General features: G+C 44.0%; 1 protein-coding gene across 4 annotated transcripts; it reads left to right on the top strand.

The window, feature by feature from the left end:
- Positions 1 to 649: 649 nt before the first annotated feature.
- Positions 650 to 15,417, top strand: gps2 (G protein pathway suppressor 2). Of its 4 annotated transcripts, none has more exons than XM_080832041.1 (12): positions 650 to 682; positions 1,427 to 1,544; positions 1,741 to 1,776; positions 1,871 to 1,980; positions 2,091 to 2,203; positions 2,722 to 2,801; positions 2,938 to 3,017; positions 11,920 to 12,094; positions 12,329 to 12,412; positions 12,565 to 12,641; positions 14,689 to 14,772; positions 15,195 to 15,417. In XM_080832041.1, the coding sequence occupies exons 1-12, from the start codon at positions 665 to 667 to the stop codon at positions 15,285 to 15,287; spliced, it is 1,068 nt and encodes a 355-aa protein (XP_080688167.1). In that variant the 5' UTR covers positions 650 to 664; the 3' UTR covers positions 15,288 to 15,417. The 4 variants fall into 4 exon arrangements, with proteins under 4 accessions (XP_080688167.1, XP_080688169.1, XP_080688170.1 ...); XM_080832042.1 differs by lacking the exon at positions 650 to 682 and adding an exon at positions 710 to 1,159; XM_080832043.1 differs by lacking the exon at positions 1,741 to 1,776.
- The last annotated feature ends 577 nt before the right edge of the window (positions 15,418 to 15,994 follow it).

Genomic DNA, 15,994 nt, shown 5'->3' with positions numbered 1-15,994 from the left:
ACCAAAAAAATGAGTGTTTTATTTCTGACATCTTTGTCATGTTCTGACATATTGTTTTTACACACACTGCCATGGGAATATGTGGAATGGAAGGAATGATTTCAGACAAAATACACTGACATTATCAGGCCTTTTGCTATCTTTTGGGTGGATCTGATTTAGTAGTAGTGTTGCTTACACACCCTTGATTAATATTTTTACGGATGCATACCAACATAAAAACAACAAACAAACAACAACCAAAAGGAGTTTACACGAAACACACAAGGCATATAACAAGGCAAACATACAATGTAAGTTACATTTTAAAGGTCAAGACAATCAAAAGGGGAAGAAAAAATACAATATCTTATTTAACATTATTTGAGTTAAAAATAGGCATCGGTCATGTCTAAAGCAGGAGAAAGAACGGGGGGGGGGGGCTATGTAAACTTGGAGTAATTGGTAAACCTCGTAAAAGAAAGGAGAATTCTGCTAGGAGAATTAGGCCATTGGGCTCTTCTATGAGGAGAACTAGGTTTACTGCTTACTCTGAGTTGGGTAGTACTTGCAATACCCCCTAGAGGTCGCTGTTCGCTGCGTATTTGAGGTTTGCCTTGCTGGCAGGCAAAAACGTGTTATTTTTGCGACGTCTGGGCCATATCACCGGAAATGCGACAGCCAAATGTGTATTTATTTTACAGTAAGCTGACTGCCTGAGAGTTAGGGCCACTATATTTTTGTCAGTTAATGTGACAAATAACACCCGACAAGCTAAACACAGTGTTTTTTTTTCTCAGACACCGATAAAAGTGCGTTGAAGAGGATTTTGTGAATTTCGCTTCAGAACTATGTTGTTGGCTTGTTAACGTTAGATATGTTATTTCATGGAGCTAGTTGGCTACGCTAACTTACCGTTAGCTATATTGGCAAGTCAATCACAGCTATTTGGTATTTTATTTTTGGACTGTTCTAAATAACAAGTAATCTGCAATATTGCCTGGTTCCTTAAGCAGGGCAATAGCCTGGCCAGCTAGCTCGTTCTGTACGTAGAGCAGGGAATTGGCTACTATCGACGGCTTTTAGCTGGCCGTACCTATTCTATGCTAGGTCTCTTGACAGTAACATTAGTTGATATTTTTGTCTTAGTGGTAGTCTGTCGTTGTTAGAGTTTGACATGGTAAGTCAAGGATGTGGCTGATATAGCAATGTCTAGAATTTAGGTGACCGTTGCTGTGACAAACTAATGAGCAAGGACTTAATTTGCTAACGTTATCTTAATGTCTCTATTAGTATTTCGGACGCCCTATTGTGTAGTCATGCTTTTTTTTTTAACGAAGTGGGTCAATATATGCAATGTACTGGCTAACTAAAGATAACGTGACATGGTTTGTTTTAGCCAGTTTGCCTCGTCGGTTGTAATTTTCTCCTCCTATTCCCTCACCAGCTGGCCCCTCCAATACCAACCATTATGCCAGCTCTTCTAGAGAGGCCCAAATTGTCCAATGCAATGGCACGGGCATTGCACAAGCACATCATGAGAGAGAGAGACAGGAAACGTCAAGGTCAGCATCTTCCTTTTTTTATGAGTGCATTACAGTTTGAATAGTGGAGTCATCCGTATGTTCTGTTTTAATATCAGAAAGAAATTGTGTACAAATTGTTTCATTTTGTCTGTGCTTGTGTGGGTAAAACATAAACGTATTGAGTAATAAGATGATCAAAAACACTGCACTATGCATGTTTCCAAATCTATTCAAGGATATGTCTGGATCCAAGAACAAAGAAGCAAAAAAGGTTTTTACCCACGTCTAATTATGTCAACTGGACAATGGGAACGTGATGGGAATTGGAAATGATTGTGATGTTTATTTTTTTTAAATATCCACAGAGGAAGAAGAAGTTGACAAAATGATGGAACAAAAACTTAAAGAGGAGGAAGAGAGAAAGCGTAAGAAAGAGATGGAAGAGCGAATGTCCTTAGATGAGACCAAAGAACAGGTGGCTATCAAAACACAACTGAATGACAAATCAAAATGACCCTGGCCCTCCAAATGGCCCTGTGTAATGTATTTCCCTCGTTTTCTGTAAATTGTCTGCTGTTGTTTTAGATCATGAAGATGGGGGATAAACTCCAGGGTCTTCAGGAGGAGAAGCACCAGCTCTTCCTACAGCTCAAGAAGGTCCTGCATGAAGAGGAAAAGAGACGGAGAAAAGAGCAGAGGTGACAATGGAATACATTCTGTGTGAACATTGTTGACAGCGGGTTTAGCTGTTGTTTGTACTTACAACCCCAGAAAAGTGAAGCGGTAGCAAGAGAGAGGTGAAAAGGCTCTGATGTGCAATGCCAGTCAGAGGGTGGTTCTGTCCACATCTTTTCATATCTTTAGGCATAGAAAATGTCCAATATTATTTTATTTTAGGCTGTCAGTCTGTAGGTCCATTTGACTAGCTATAATGTTGTCGTTTTAATGTTATCATACATTTCAATGTTTTCTGGAAGTGTACAAAACAAAACTATAAACAGAGCATGGAACAATATTACACACATAGAATTAGAGAGAAATAAACTATTAGTGAGCATGGAGAAATCATTGGGTTTTCAAATTCCAGCTTGTGTAACTTGGTACCAAACTTGACATTTATATGTTGTTGGAGTATATGTTGTTGGACCTAACTCTCCCTGTAATTCAGAGTGAAGTCATATATTGTAAGTGTATGTGTGTATTTTCCTCTATATAGTGACATGACGACATTGACTTCAGCCACCTATCAGCCCAACATGACCCTCCACTCTGGGCAGCACCTGTTGAGCATGCAAGGTAGGCGAACTCTTGAGATCTGGATTGGAATCTTGTGTGTTTACTGTCAACAACAACATTCTTGGATACTATGACGATTTTTATTTCATTCTTTTTATATCTTTGTAATCACTCTGTCTGTGGTGTAAACACTCAGCCAGTTCAGTGAGTCATGGTCGACCTGGAGCACTCATGGGAGAGAGGAGTAAGCAGCTCTTCCAGACTCCTGTCATTCCTGTGAGTATACCTAACTACATAGGCAACCACATCTCTCCTCAATGTGCCAAGAAACATAACAAATGCTTTTGAGGTGACTCAGCTAGTTAATATAGCCAGAGTATGTTGAAATCGTATTATTGAGCCCAGGAAAGTTCTCAGAGCATTTTTATTTTTTAGATGGCTATTCAATTGTTAAGGTTGCCAGCATAAGCATTGCAAAGCATTTAGCCCATAGACCTCAGGTCATTCACTAAAAATAAAAGCATTGTTGAGCAACCAACGTGGTAGCTAAGAGTAGTCTCTCTGTAATTAAGCAATGGAGCTTACAGCCATTCCACACTGCACACGCCCGATCTCTGAAGCTAAGCAGTGTCGTACCTGGTTAGTACTTGGATGGGAGACCGCCTGGGGAAGGGCCATCTCCCCCCCAAGTCCCTATCGCTGATCCTGGTATCATGATCTAATCTCCCTGGAGATCTCGCGATAGTTGACAGTAGTACCGGAGTTAGAGGAATCGGTTAGTAATCAGTAGGTCGTCAGTTCGATTCCCTGTCGAAGCATCCTTGAGCAAGACACTGAAACCTTAATTGCTCTTGATTTGCAGTGTGCCATTAGTGTAAATATAAAAATGTGTATACATTATATAATATAATTGTTCTGATTTATTTCACCCTTACTGTATAACAGTCATACACATACTTATTTATTTCCGCTCTTCTAGCGTCCGCTAAATGACTAAATGTAAATGTAAATGTAAATTTGAACAAGATGCAGAGTGTTCGGGTCCTGAGGCACGTGGAAATGCCAGCTACCTTTCAGGCAGCCCCCCTTGGTCAGAACTTGGAACCTCTGACTATCTTTGTCCAGGTTCTTTTTAATTTAGTAAGTGATAGTTGAAGGAATAAGGATTTAAGGTGTCTGAGAGCGAGTGTGTGTGTCCGTGTCTGAGAGCGAGTGTGTGTGTGTCCGTGTCTGAGAGCGAGTTTGTGTGTGTGTGTGTGTGTGTGTGTGTGTGTGTGTCTGTCTGAGAGCGAGAGTGTCTGTGTCTGAGAGCGAGAGTGTCTGTGTCCGTGTCTGAGAGCGAGTGCGCGTGCGTGTGTGTGTGTGTGTGTCTGTCTGAGAGCAAGAGTGTCTGTGTCTGACAGCGAGAGTGTCTGTGTCCATGTCTGAGAGTGTGTGTGTGTGTGTGTGTGTGTGTGTGTCTGTCTGTCTGAGAGCGAGAGTGTCTGTGTCGGTGTCTGAGAGCGAGTGTGAGTTTCTGTGTGTGTGTATGTGTGTGTGTCTGTCTGAGAGCGAGAGTGTCTGTGTCTGTCTGAGAGCGAGAGTGTCTGTGTGTGTGTGTCTGTGTCTGTGTGTGTGTGTGTCAGTGTTTGTCAGTGAGTGTGTCAGTGTGTGACAGTGTGCGACAGTGTGTGAGACCGTGTGTGACAGTGTGTAACAGTGTGTGTTTATCCAAATGTTCAGACAAACTGGGCTGTCCATATCTCCCCTTCTTTCTTTGCCTCTGCCTCTGCCTCTGCCTCTGCCTCTGCCTCTGCCTCTGCCTCTGCCTCTGCCTCTGCCTCTGCCTCTGCCTCTGCCTCTGCCGTTTCAGGATTCAGCCATGTGGGGTCTCCATGTTTCAAAAAACCCTATACAGCATGAAAACAGAGATAGAACGTTTTCAGTTTAACTTCTCCCTATCCAAAATCACATTTAAATGGCAAGAGGATCCATTCAGAGGAACATGTCAAATCTGCATGTGTAAACAATGGCGTTTGAGCCGGTTTTCAGATAATCATTCAACACAGCAAAACTGACACCTAGCTGGCTCCATACACCATCGAATTACCTTTAAAAAGAGCCCAGACTTAAGAAATTTGAACTTACATGAGAGAAACCAGAGCATTAAATGTATATCGCTGGATTCAAATTGACGGCGGCCATTTTTATTTAAATTTGCCGTGCATATGTAGACTATAGCGTTTTTGCCAGTTTTCAGGGTGAAATTCAAAACTGACACCTAGCTGGCTAAATGCACCATTGAATTACCTTTAAAAAGAGCCCAGATTTAAGAAATTTGAACTTACCTGAGAGAAACAAGAGCATTATTTGTCGCTGGATTCGCGGGTATACATATGTAGACAAAAGATCGTTTTTTTTTTCTTCTAGGCAGCAAAACTCTCACCTAGCTAGTTACATGCACTACCGAAGTACCTACAAAATGAGCCAAGAATTACGAAATTTGAACTTACCTGATAGAAATTAGAGCATTAAATGTACATCGCTGGATTCACCGTTTACCGGCAGCCGCCATCTTTGTTTGAAATACAGACGGCTCAGTTTGACGTCATGGACAAAACCTGAGCCTGATTGGCCTTGCCTTGCTCAACATTGCTCAATGATTGGCTTAGCCCTGCTCAGCTTTCCTCAGCTGTGCTCAACCATTGGTCGCTTGTAGGGACTTGCTAGTTCGACGGCCTGGGGAAGGGGCCATCTCCCCCCCAAGTCCCTATCGCTGATCCTGGTATCATGATCTAATCTCCCTGGAGATCTCGCGATAGTTGACAGTAGTACCGGAGTTAGAGGAATCGGTTAGTAATCAGTAGGTCGTCAGTTCGATTCCCTGTCGAAGCATCCTTGAGCAAGACACTGAAACCTTAATTGCTCTTGATTTGCAGTGTGCCATTAGTGTAAATATAAAAATGTGTATACATTATATAATATAATTGTTCTGATTTATTTCACCCTTACTGTATAACAGTCATACACATACTTATTTATTTCCGCTCTTCTAGCGTCCGCTAAATGACTAAATGTAAATGTAAATGTAAATTTGAACAAGATGCAGAGTGTTCGGGTCCTGAGGCACGTGGAAATGCCAGCTACCTTTCAGGCAGCCCCCCTTGGTCAGAACTTGGAACCTCTGACTATCTTTGTCCAGGTTCTTTTTAATTTAGTAAGTGATAGTTGAAGGAATAAGGATTTAAGGTGTCTGAGAGCGAGTGTGTGTGTCCGTGTCTGAGAGCGAGTGTGTGTGTGTCCGTGTCTGAGAGCGAGTTTGTGTGTGTGTGTGTGTGTGTGTGTGTGTGTGTGTGTGTCTGTCTGAGAGCGAGAGTGTCTGTGTCTGAGAGCGAGAGTGTCTGTGTCCGTGTCTGAGAGCGAGTGCGCGTGCGTGTGTGTGTGTGTGTGTGTGTGTGTGTCTGTCTGAGAGCAAGAGTGTCTGTGTCTGACAGCGAGAGTGTCTGTGTCCATGTCTGAGAGTGTGTGTGTGTGTGTGTGTGTGTGTGTGTGTCTGTCTGTCTGAGAGCGAGAGTGTCTGTGTCGGTGTCTGAGAGCGAGTGTGAGTTTCTGTGTGTGTGTATGTGTGTGTGTCTGTCTGAGAGCGAGAGTGTCTGTGTCTGTCTGAGAGCGAGAGTGTCTGTGTGTGTGTGTCTGTGTCTGTGTGTGTGTGTGTCAGTGTTTGTCAGTGAGTGTGTCAGTGTGTGACAGTGTGCGACAGTGTGTGAGACCGTGTGTGACAGTGTGTAACAGTGTGTGTTTATCCAAATGTTCAGACAAACTGGGCTGTCCATATCTCCCCTTCTTTCTTTGCCTCTGCCTCTGCCTCTGCCTCTGCCTCTGCCTCTGCCTCTGCCTCTGCCTCTGCCTCTGCCGTTTCAGGATTCAGCCATGTGGGGTCTCCATGTTTCAAAAAACCCTATACAGCATGAAAACAGAGATAGAACGTTTTCAGTTTAACTTCTCCCTATCCAAAATCACATTTAAATGGCAAGAGGATCCATTCAGAGGAACATGTCAAATCTGCATGTGTAAACAATGGCGTTTGAGCCGGTTTTCAGATAATCATTCAACACAGCAAAACTGACACCTAGCTGGCTCCATACACCATCGAATTACCTTTAAAAAGAGCCCAGACTTAAGAAATTTGAACTTACATGAGAGAAACCAGAGCATTAAATGTATATCGCTGGATTCAAATTGACGGCGGCCATTTTTATTTAAATTTGCCGTGCATATGTAGACTATAGCGTTTTTGCCAGTTTTCAGGGTGAAATTCAAAACTGACACCTAGCTGGCTAAATGCACCATTGAATTACCTTTAAAAAGAGCCCAGATTTAAGAAATTTGAACTTACCTGAGAGAAACAAGAGCATTATTTGTCGCTGGATTCGCGGGTATACATATGTAGACAAAAGATCGTTTTTTTTTTCTTCTAGGCAGCAAAACTCTCACCTAGCTAGTTACATGCACTACCGAAGTACCTACAAAATGAGCCAAGAATTACGAAATTTGAACTTACCTGATAGAAATTAGAGCATTAAATGTACATCGCTGGATTCACCGTTTACCGGCAGCCGCCATCTTTGTTTGAAATACAGACGGCTCAGTTTGACGTCATGGACAAAACCTGAGCCTGATTGGCCTTGCCTTGCTCAACATTGCTCAATGATTGGCTTAGCCCTGCTCAGCTTTCCTCAGCTGTGCTCAACCATTGGTCGCTTGTAGGGACTTGCTAGTTCGACGGCCTGGGGAAGGGCCATCTCCCCCCCAAGTCCCTATCGCTGATCCTGGTATCATGATCTAATCTCCCTGGAGATCTCGCGATAGTTGACAGTAGTACCGGAGTTAGAGGAATCGGTTAGTAATCAGTAGGTCGTCAGTTCGATTCCCTGTCGAAGCATCCTTGAGCAAGACACTGAAACCTTAATTGCTCTTGATTTGCAGTGTGCCATTAGTGTAAATATAAAAATGTGTATACATTATATAATATAATTGTTCTGATTTATTTCACCCTTACTGTATAACAGTCATACACATACTTATTTATTTCCGCTCTTCTAGCGTCCGCTAAATGACTAAATGTAAATGTAAATGTAAATTTGAACAAGATGCAGAGTGTTCGGGTCCTGAGGCACGTGGAAATGCCAGCTACCTTTCAGGCAGCCCCCCTTGGTCAGAACTTGGAACCTCTGACTATCTTTGTCCAGGTTCTTTTTAATTTAGTAAGTGATAGTTGAAGGAATAAGGATTTAAGGTGTCTGAGAGCGAGTGTGTGTGTCCGTGTCTGAGAGCGAGTGTGTGTGTGTCCGTGTCTGAGAGCGAGTTTGTGTGTGTGTGTGTGTGTGTGTGTGTGTGTGTGTCTGTCTGAGAGCGAGAGTGTCTGTGTCTGAGAGCGAGAGTGTCTGTGTCCGTGTCTGAGAGCGAGTGCGCGTGCGTGTGTGTGTGTGTGTGTCTGTCTGAGAGCAAGAGTGTCTGTGTCTGACAGCGAGAGTGTCTGTGTCCATGTCTGAGAGTGTGTGTGTGTGTGTGTGTGTGTGTGTGTCTGTCTGTCTGAGAGCGAGAGTGTCTGTGTCGGTGTCTGAGAGCGAGTGTGAGTTTCTGTGTGTGTGTATGTGTGTGTGTCTGTCTGAGAGCGAGAGTGTCTGTGTCTGTCTGAGAGCGAGAGTGTCTGTGTGTGTGTGTCTGTGTCTGTGTGTGTGTGTGTCAGTGTTTGTCAGTGAGTGTGTCAGTGTGTGACAGTGTGCGACAGTGTGTGAGACCGTGTGTGACAGTGTGTAACAGTGTGTGTTTATCCAAATGTTCAGACAAACTGGGCTGTCCATATCTCCCCTTCTTTCTTTGCCTCTGCCTCTGCCTCTGCCTCTGCCTCTGCCTCTGCCTCTGCCTCTGCCTCTGCCTCTGCCTCTGCCTCTGCCTCTGCCTCTGCCGTTTCAGGATTCAGCCATGTGGGGTCTCCATGTTTCAAAAAACCCTATACAGCATGAAAACAGAGATAGAACGTTTTCAGTTTAACTTCTCCCTATCCAAAATCACATTTAAATGGCAAGAGGATCCATTCAGAGGAACATGTCAAATCTGCATGTGTAAACAATGGCGTTTGAGCCGGTTTTCAGATAATCATTCAACACAGCAAAACTGACACCTAGCTGGCTCCATACACCATCGAATTACCTTTAAAAAGAGCCCAGACTTAAGAAATTTGAACTTACATGAGAGAAACCAGAGCATTAAATGTATATCGCTGGATTCAAATTGACGGCGGCCATTTTTATTTAAATTTGCCGTGCATATGTAGACTATAGCGTTTTTGCCAGTTTTCAGGGTGAAATTCAAAACTGACACCTAGCTGGCTAAATGCACCATTGAATTACCTTTAAAAAGAGCCCAGATTTAAGAAATTTGAACTTACCTGAGAGAAACAAGAGCATTATTTGTCGCTGGATTCGCGGGTATACATATGTAGACAAAAGATCGTTTTTTTTTTCTTCTAGGCAGCAAAACTCTCACCTAGCTAGTTACATGCACTACCGAAGTACCTACAAAATGAGCCAAGAATTACGAAATTTGAACTTACCTGATAGAAATTAGAGCATTAAATGTACATCGCTGGATTCACCGTTTACCGGCAGCCGCCATCTTTGTTTGAAATACAGACGGCTCAGTTTGACGTCATGGACAAAACCTGAGCCTGATTGGCCTTGCCTTGCTCAACATTGCTCAATGATTGGCTTAGCCCTGCTCAGCTTTCCTCAGCTGTGCTCAACCATTGGTCGCTTGTAGGGACTTGCTAGTTCGACGGCCTGGGGAAGGGGCCATCTCCCCCCCAAGTCCCTATCGCTGATCCTGGTATCATGATCTAATCTCCCTGGAGATCTCGCGATAGTTGACAGTAGTACCGGAGTTAGAGGAATCGGTTAGTAATCAGTAGGTCGTCAGTTCGATTCCCTGTCGAAGCATCCTTGAGCAAGACACTGAAACCTTAATTGCTCTTGATTTGCAGTGTGCCATTAGTGTAAATATAAAAATGTGTATACATTATATAATATAATTGTTCTGATTTATTTCACCCTTACTGTATAACAGTCATACACATACTTATTTATTTCCGCTCTTCTAGCGTCCGCTAAATGACTAAATGTAAATGTAAATGTAAATTTGAACAAGATGCAGAGTGTTCGGGTCCTGAGGCACGTGGAAATGCCAGCTACCTTTCAGGCAGCCCCCCTTGGTCAGAACTTGGAACCTCTGACTATCTTTGTCCAGGTTCTTTTTAATTTAGTAAGTGATAGTTGAAGGAATAAGGATTTAAGGTGTCTGAGAGCGAGTGTGTGTGTCCGTGTCTGAGAGCGAGTGTGTGTGTGTCCGTGTCTGAGAGCGAGTTTGTGTGTGTGTGTGTGTGTGTGTGTGTGTGTGTGTGTGTCTGTCTGAGAGCGAGAGTGTCTGTGTCTGAGAGCGAGAGTGTCTGTGTCCGTGTCTGAGAGCGAGTGCGCGTGCGTGTGTGTGTGTGTGTGTGTGTGTGTGTCTGTCTGAGAGCAAGAGTGTCTGTGTCTGACAGCGAGAGTGTCTGTGTCCATGTCTGAGAGTGTGTGTGTGTGTGTGTGTGTGTGTGTGTGTCTGTCTGTCTGAGAGCGAGAGTGTCTGTGTCGGTGTCTGAGAGCGAGTGTGAGTTTCTGTGTGTGTGTATGTGTGTGTGTCTGTCTGAGAGCGAGAGTGTCTGTGTCTGTCTGAGAGCGAGAGTGTCTGTGTGTGTGTGTCTGTGTCTGTGTGTGTGTGTGTCAGTGTTTGTCAGTGAGTGTGTCAGTGTGTGACAGTGTGCGACAGTGTGTGAGACCGTGTGTGACAGTGTGTAACAGTGTGTGTTTATCCAAATGTTCAGACAAACTGGGCTGTCCATATCTCCCCTTCTTTCTTTGCCTCTGCCTCTGCCTCTGCCTCTGCCTCTGCCTCTGCCTCTGCCTCTGCCTCTGCCTCTGCCGTTTCAGGATTCAGCCATGTGGGGTCTCCATGTTTCAAAAAACCCTATACAGCATGAAAACAGAGATAGAACGTTTTCAGTTTAACTTCTCCCTATCCAAAATCACATTTAAATGGCAAGAGGATCCATTCAGAGGAACATGTCAAATCTGCATGTGTAAACAATGGCGTTTGAGCCGGTTTTCAGATAATCATTCAACACAGCAAAACTGACACCTAGCTGGCTCCATACACCATCGAATTACCTTTAAAAAGAGCCCAGACTTAAGAAATTTGAACTTACATGAGAGAAACCAGAGCATTAAATGTATATCGCTGGATTCAAATTGACGGCGGCCATTTTTATTTAAATTTGCCGTGCATATGTAGACTATAGCGTTTTTGCCAGTTTTCAGGGTGAAATTCAAAACTGACACCTAGCTGGCTAAATGCACCATTGAATTACCTTTAAAAAGAGCCCAGATTTAAGAAATTTGAACTTACCTGAGAGAAACAAGAGCATTATTTGTCGCTGGATTCGCGGGTATACATATGTAGACAAAAGATCGTTTTTTTTTTCTTCTAGGCAGCAAAACTCTCACCTAGCTAGTTACATGCACTACCGAAGTACCTACAAAATGAGCCAAGAATTACGAAATTTGAACTTACCTGATAGAAATTAGAGCATTAAATGTACATCGCTGGATTCACCGTTTACCGGCAGCCGCCATCTTTGTTTGAAATACAGACGGCTCAGTTTGACGTCATGGACAAAACCTGAGCCTGATTGGCCTTGCCTTGCTCAACATTGCTCAATGATTGGCTTAGCCCTGCTCAGCTTTCCTCAGCTGTGCTCAACCATTGGTCGCTTGTAGGGACTTGCTAGTTCGACGGCCTGGGGAAGGGGAGGGAATGGGCATGGAATGGGCCGTGTTGTAAGCTCGAGTCCTGGGCAAGACGTTAAAATCACCTGTTCCCATAGAAACTAAAAAATGATTAGTGAAACAGCACCCATTCAGAATTAAAAAGGAAGTTGCGGTTTAATGCGCCTCATGACGTGGAGAGAACAAAAAAAACACAATGTGGTTGATGGGTGATGTGGCCCGTTTCTGTGTGGTTGTTCTGTGTTTGTGAAGAATTTATCCCGTTATGTGTGGCCGTGCTGTGTATGTGAAGAGTTCATCCCCTGTTCTCGCTTCCACAGGGTCGTCACTACCAGTCCCAACAGGGTTTCAGCGCAGGGACCTCAGAGCATGGCCAGTACTCTGGAGGCCCGGCGGCCCACGGACCCTACGGTGTCCCCCAGACCCAGCACACTTCCCCCTTCACCTCCAGTCAACCAGTGCCTGTCAGCTATGCCAGCAATTCCCAACTCAGGGGTACATTCCGCTGGTTTAATGGTGTATTTCTGTGTTTCTTGGCTGTATATTTCAGAAGAAATTATAAAAGTAGGTGTAATGAGGTTAAAACAAGGCTGACATGATACTTTGAATGGCATGATGTTACCCTTTGAATGTAAATTACATGTTGCGTGTGTCTTCCCCCCCCCCCCCCCCATGCACCCTTTCATACTCCTAAGTGCGAGTTGCAACAATGTTCCTCTGTATTTTTAGGAGCTTCAGCATTTCCGGCCATGCCCTACTTGCCTCACCAGCAACAAGGCTATGCAGTACACAGCCACTTTGTTTCTCAACCAGGTAAATAACCTTAACGCATTCAACTTCACATCCCTTTCCGTCTGCCCTTCCTTCCTCCTGGTCTGTGGTCTGTCACATTTTTGTTTACAGGACTGGAAGGTAATGGTTAAATGATCAGGAATGTGATGCGGTCTCCTCTTGTTTCCCCAAAGGCTACATCCCCAGCGCTGCTATCCCCTTACAGAAACAGCTGGAGCACGCAAACCAGCAGTCTGGTTTCACTGACTCTGTGAGTTGACATTACAGCAGCAAATATGGTCATTCAACTCACTAAATATGTTAGTCTGCTTCTTAGTGTAAGTAAACATCTTGAACACTGTGCCTTTTCTACCCCGTTATATATATTTTAATGATGATAATGTTGTAGTGTGTGCATGTGTGTGTGTGCCTGTGCCTGTACGTGTGCCTGTGTGTTTGTGTGTGTGCGTGCACGTGTGTGTGCGTGCACGTGTGTGTGCACGTGTGTATGTGTGTGCGCGCGCGCGTGTGTGTGTGTGTGTGTGTGTGCGCGCGCGCGTGGGGGCACTTGTGTTGTAGACCACTCTGAGGACAATGCCACCTCAGGCTCTCCACGCTAGTGCTGCTGGTTTGCTGCCTACCCCTTCCATTGCAGTCCAGATCCCCCCTGCCAAGGTTTGCATTGCCGCACCTTAGTGTAGATACAATTTATGGCCAAAAGTATGTGGACACCCCTCCTAATTATTGAGTTCAGGTGTTTCAGCCACACCTATTGTTAACAGGTGCATAAAATCAAGCTTAAATCATAGCCATGCAATCTTCATAGACAGACCTTGGAAGTTGAATGGGTCGTACAGGAGAGCTTAGTGACTTAAAACATGGATGCCACCAATGATGTGGGTTTGGTGGTTGCCAGGGGAGCACTAGCTACCGGAATGCACAGTGCTGGATGCCTAATGTAAACGTTAATGCTTAATAATGCCCATGAATTTGGAATGGGATGTCCAATAGGGGCATTGTGTTAGCCTGGCCGTTACCAGCCTGTGACTCCATTTCATTCCGTCTTTCAGTCTGGGCCAACCCAATGCATTTTGGTTTCCGAGATGGGCGGGTGCTTATCTTGAGGTTTAAAATCATTGGAGTTCCCTTAACCAATCAGCAACGTTTAGTAAGCATTCGGTAGATTAAACTCTTCCCAAAGCCAGTTGGGAGAAGAGCTACGGCGTCCTTTCCAATCATAAAACTTACAAGAAAAAACTCTTGTTCTCCTTTTAATTTTCTGATGTTCTCGAGAGTTAAGACAACTTTTCCGATAGCTTTTCGTGTCTTTTCCTCCAAGGCAAGTTTTGCGTCACAGCTCTGAACTGTTCGCTGATTGGTCCTGCAAAATTTTGAGTTCTGGAGACGATTGTCAATGGGGTTGGGCCAGACTGAGTATGAGCTTGAAATCAATTCAGGCGGAAATACGTAGGCTGGTGTCACCAGGCTAGCATTGTGTTACCTCCTGGTATGAAATGCGCCATATAAAAATTGGTTGATTGATAAGCTCATGTAGGTGTAATGGTCAGGTGTCCACATACATTTGGTCATATACTGTATGCATATATAGTGTAGTGCATCACAACAACATCAGCGTAGTGTCAGTATTTTTTTATGTGTGTGATCAGTGTAAGGATTCATGCAGTGTCATTGTACCATGTCAATGAGTTGTGGGTTTCCTGCCAGGAAGTGTTAGTCTACACACACTTGCAGAGGGCGGCTGCAGAGTGCTGAAACGCGTAGCATTTACAAGCCACTTATGCTCCACTCAACAGTTCCAAACTGCCTCTGGCTAAAACATCAGCTCAAGAACTGTGTGTCGGGAGCTTCATGAAGCTGCACACAAGCCCAACTTCACTCATGTGCAATGCCAAGCGATGGCTGGAGTGGTGCACAGAACTGGCCTGTGGAGCTGTGGAAACACACTCTCTGAAGTGATCAATCATGCGGTTCACTGTCTGGCAGTCTGGTGGACAAATGTGGGTTTGGTGGACACCAGGGTCATATAGTGTATCACAACAACAACAGCAGCATTGCGTCAATATTTCTATGTGATCAGTGTCAGTGTTCATTCAACGTCATTGTAACATGTCAATGAGGGATGTGACGTCATTGTAACATGTCAATGAAGGATGTGACGTCATTGTAACATATCAATTAGGGATGTGACGTCATTGTAACATATCAATGAGGGATGTGACGTCATTGTAACATTTCAATGAGGGCTGTGACGTCATTGTAACATGTCAATGAGGGTTGTGGGTTTCGTGTCTGGACAGACTGGACTGCCGTATGCCCATCCACCGAGGCCAGCCTCCCCAGGAGCCTTCTCTCATGGGACACCCCCACAGCCCACCCATGCTGTGAGTCCTGCCATCTACAACACACTGGCTCTTAAACTTAGGAATGTCTGCATCATGAAGAGAAATTCCCTTAAGTTAAATAAGTCTGGGTGCTAGCATGCTGCCTTTGACAAGTTTTCACTTCTGAAAAGTTCATGACTGTTGGTAGTCAGTGGGATGAATACTTATCATGCACTTGATGTGATCTGTCTTTGCAGTGTCTTCAAATTATAGCCCAAGATGAAGCTGTAGAAAGGGGGGGGGGGGGGGGGGTCTGGAATGATTCTGATCTTACTAACATGCGCCAACCAGTGAAATGAATGGCTCAGTTTAGCAGCACAGGTCATTACATCCTTTGTAGACAATGGTGATGAGAGGGCCAAAAAATGGCCTTCCTGTCTTTGTTGCCCTTTTGATGACCTAGCTTTTATTCACTCCAATAGGCTTCCTTTCAGAGCTCTCCTCAGCCTGGCCCTCGAAGCGCATACATCTCCCACAGCCAGACAGGTCAGAGGTTCTACCACCACAGCAAGTGAGCCCCCAGACGCCAGGCCTCGTGCAAAGGAGACGGGAGCCAAGTTCCAGGCGAAACCTGCTCTCGGATGGTCAGCTCTCCGCTCAGGGTTGTTGTGTTAGTACAGGTCGTGTGACCAGTGACCTTGTTTATCAGTCAGTCTGCACGAGCATGGAACTCATTTTTTTTATTTTCCTGTGGTTTTTATTCCTTATGTCTATGTACAGGGTATATGATTTTATAAATGATAAAGCAGGTCATTTTGGTGGTTTGAAAATGTCTGTAATCAGAGTAGTCACAACCATGCCTAATGCTAATGACGGACTTGTGATGGTTGCCTGATGAAGTGCACCTTAAAATCTGTTGCTTTTTCTCAGAGAAAAAGCCGGATTTAGTCAGATGGGCTTTTATTGATAGAAATCAAAATGTTTTTTTTTTTTTTTTTAAACAAATATAAAAGAAAAAAAAAATGTATTGAAAAAAAGAAAATCCCTTCTCAGGTGTTTGGATGTTACGACAAATGCCCTTACTTACTCCTTGATGCACTTATACACTAATACCTACCGCTCTGTCACACACAACTTCACACAAATGTGAAATCTTTGTTACTGACCCACACAAAAATGCACACCTACATATACATGTATGGACTGATATTTTCATACAGTTAAATGTTTGTAAGAAGGTCTTTTTAAATTATATCAAAACATTTCTACAAATTATGAAGAT

This window comes from Sprattus sprattus (genome assembly GCF_963457725.1).
Source record: "Sprattus sprattus genome assembly, chromosome: 1".
Taxonomy (NCBI): domain Eukaryota; kingdom Metazoa; phylum Chordata; class Actinopteri; order Clupeiformes; family Clupeidae; genus Sprattus; species Sprattus sprattus.
The sequence above is the reverse complement of the archived record's forward strand: the minus strand, read 5'-3'. Positions and strand labels throughout refer to the sequence as shown.

Coding starts and splice junctions, on each gene's coding strand:
- gps2 (XM_080832041.1), top strand. Junction 1,981..2,090: donor TAGATGAGACCAAAGAACAG/GTGGCTATCAAA, acceptor CTGTTGTTTTAG/ATCATGAAGATGGGGGATAA. Junction 12,413..12,564: donor CCACTTTGTTTCTCAACCAG/GTAAATAACCTT, acceptor GTTTCCCCAAAG/GCTACATCCCCAGCGCTGCT.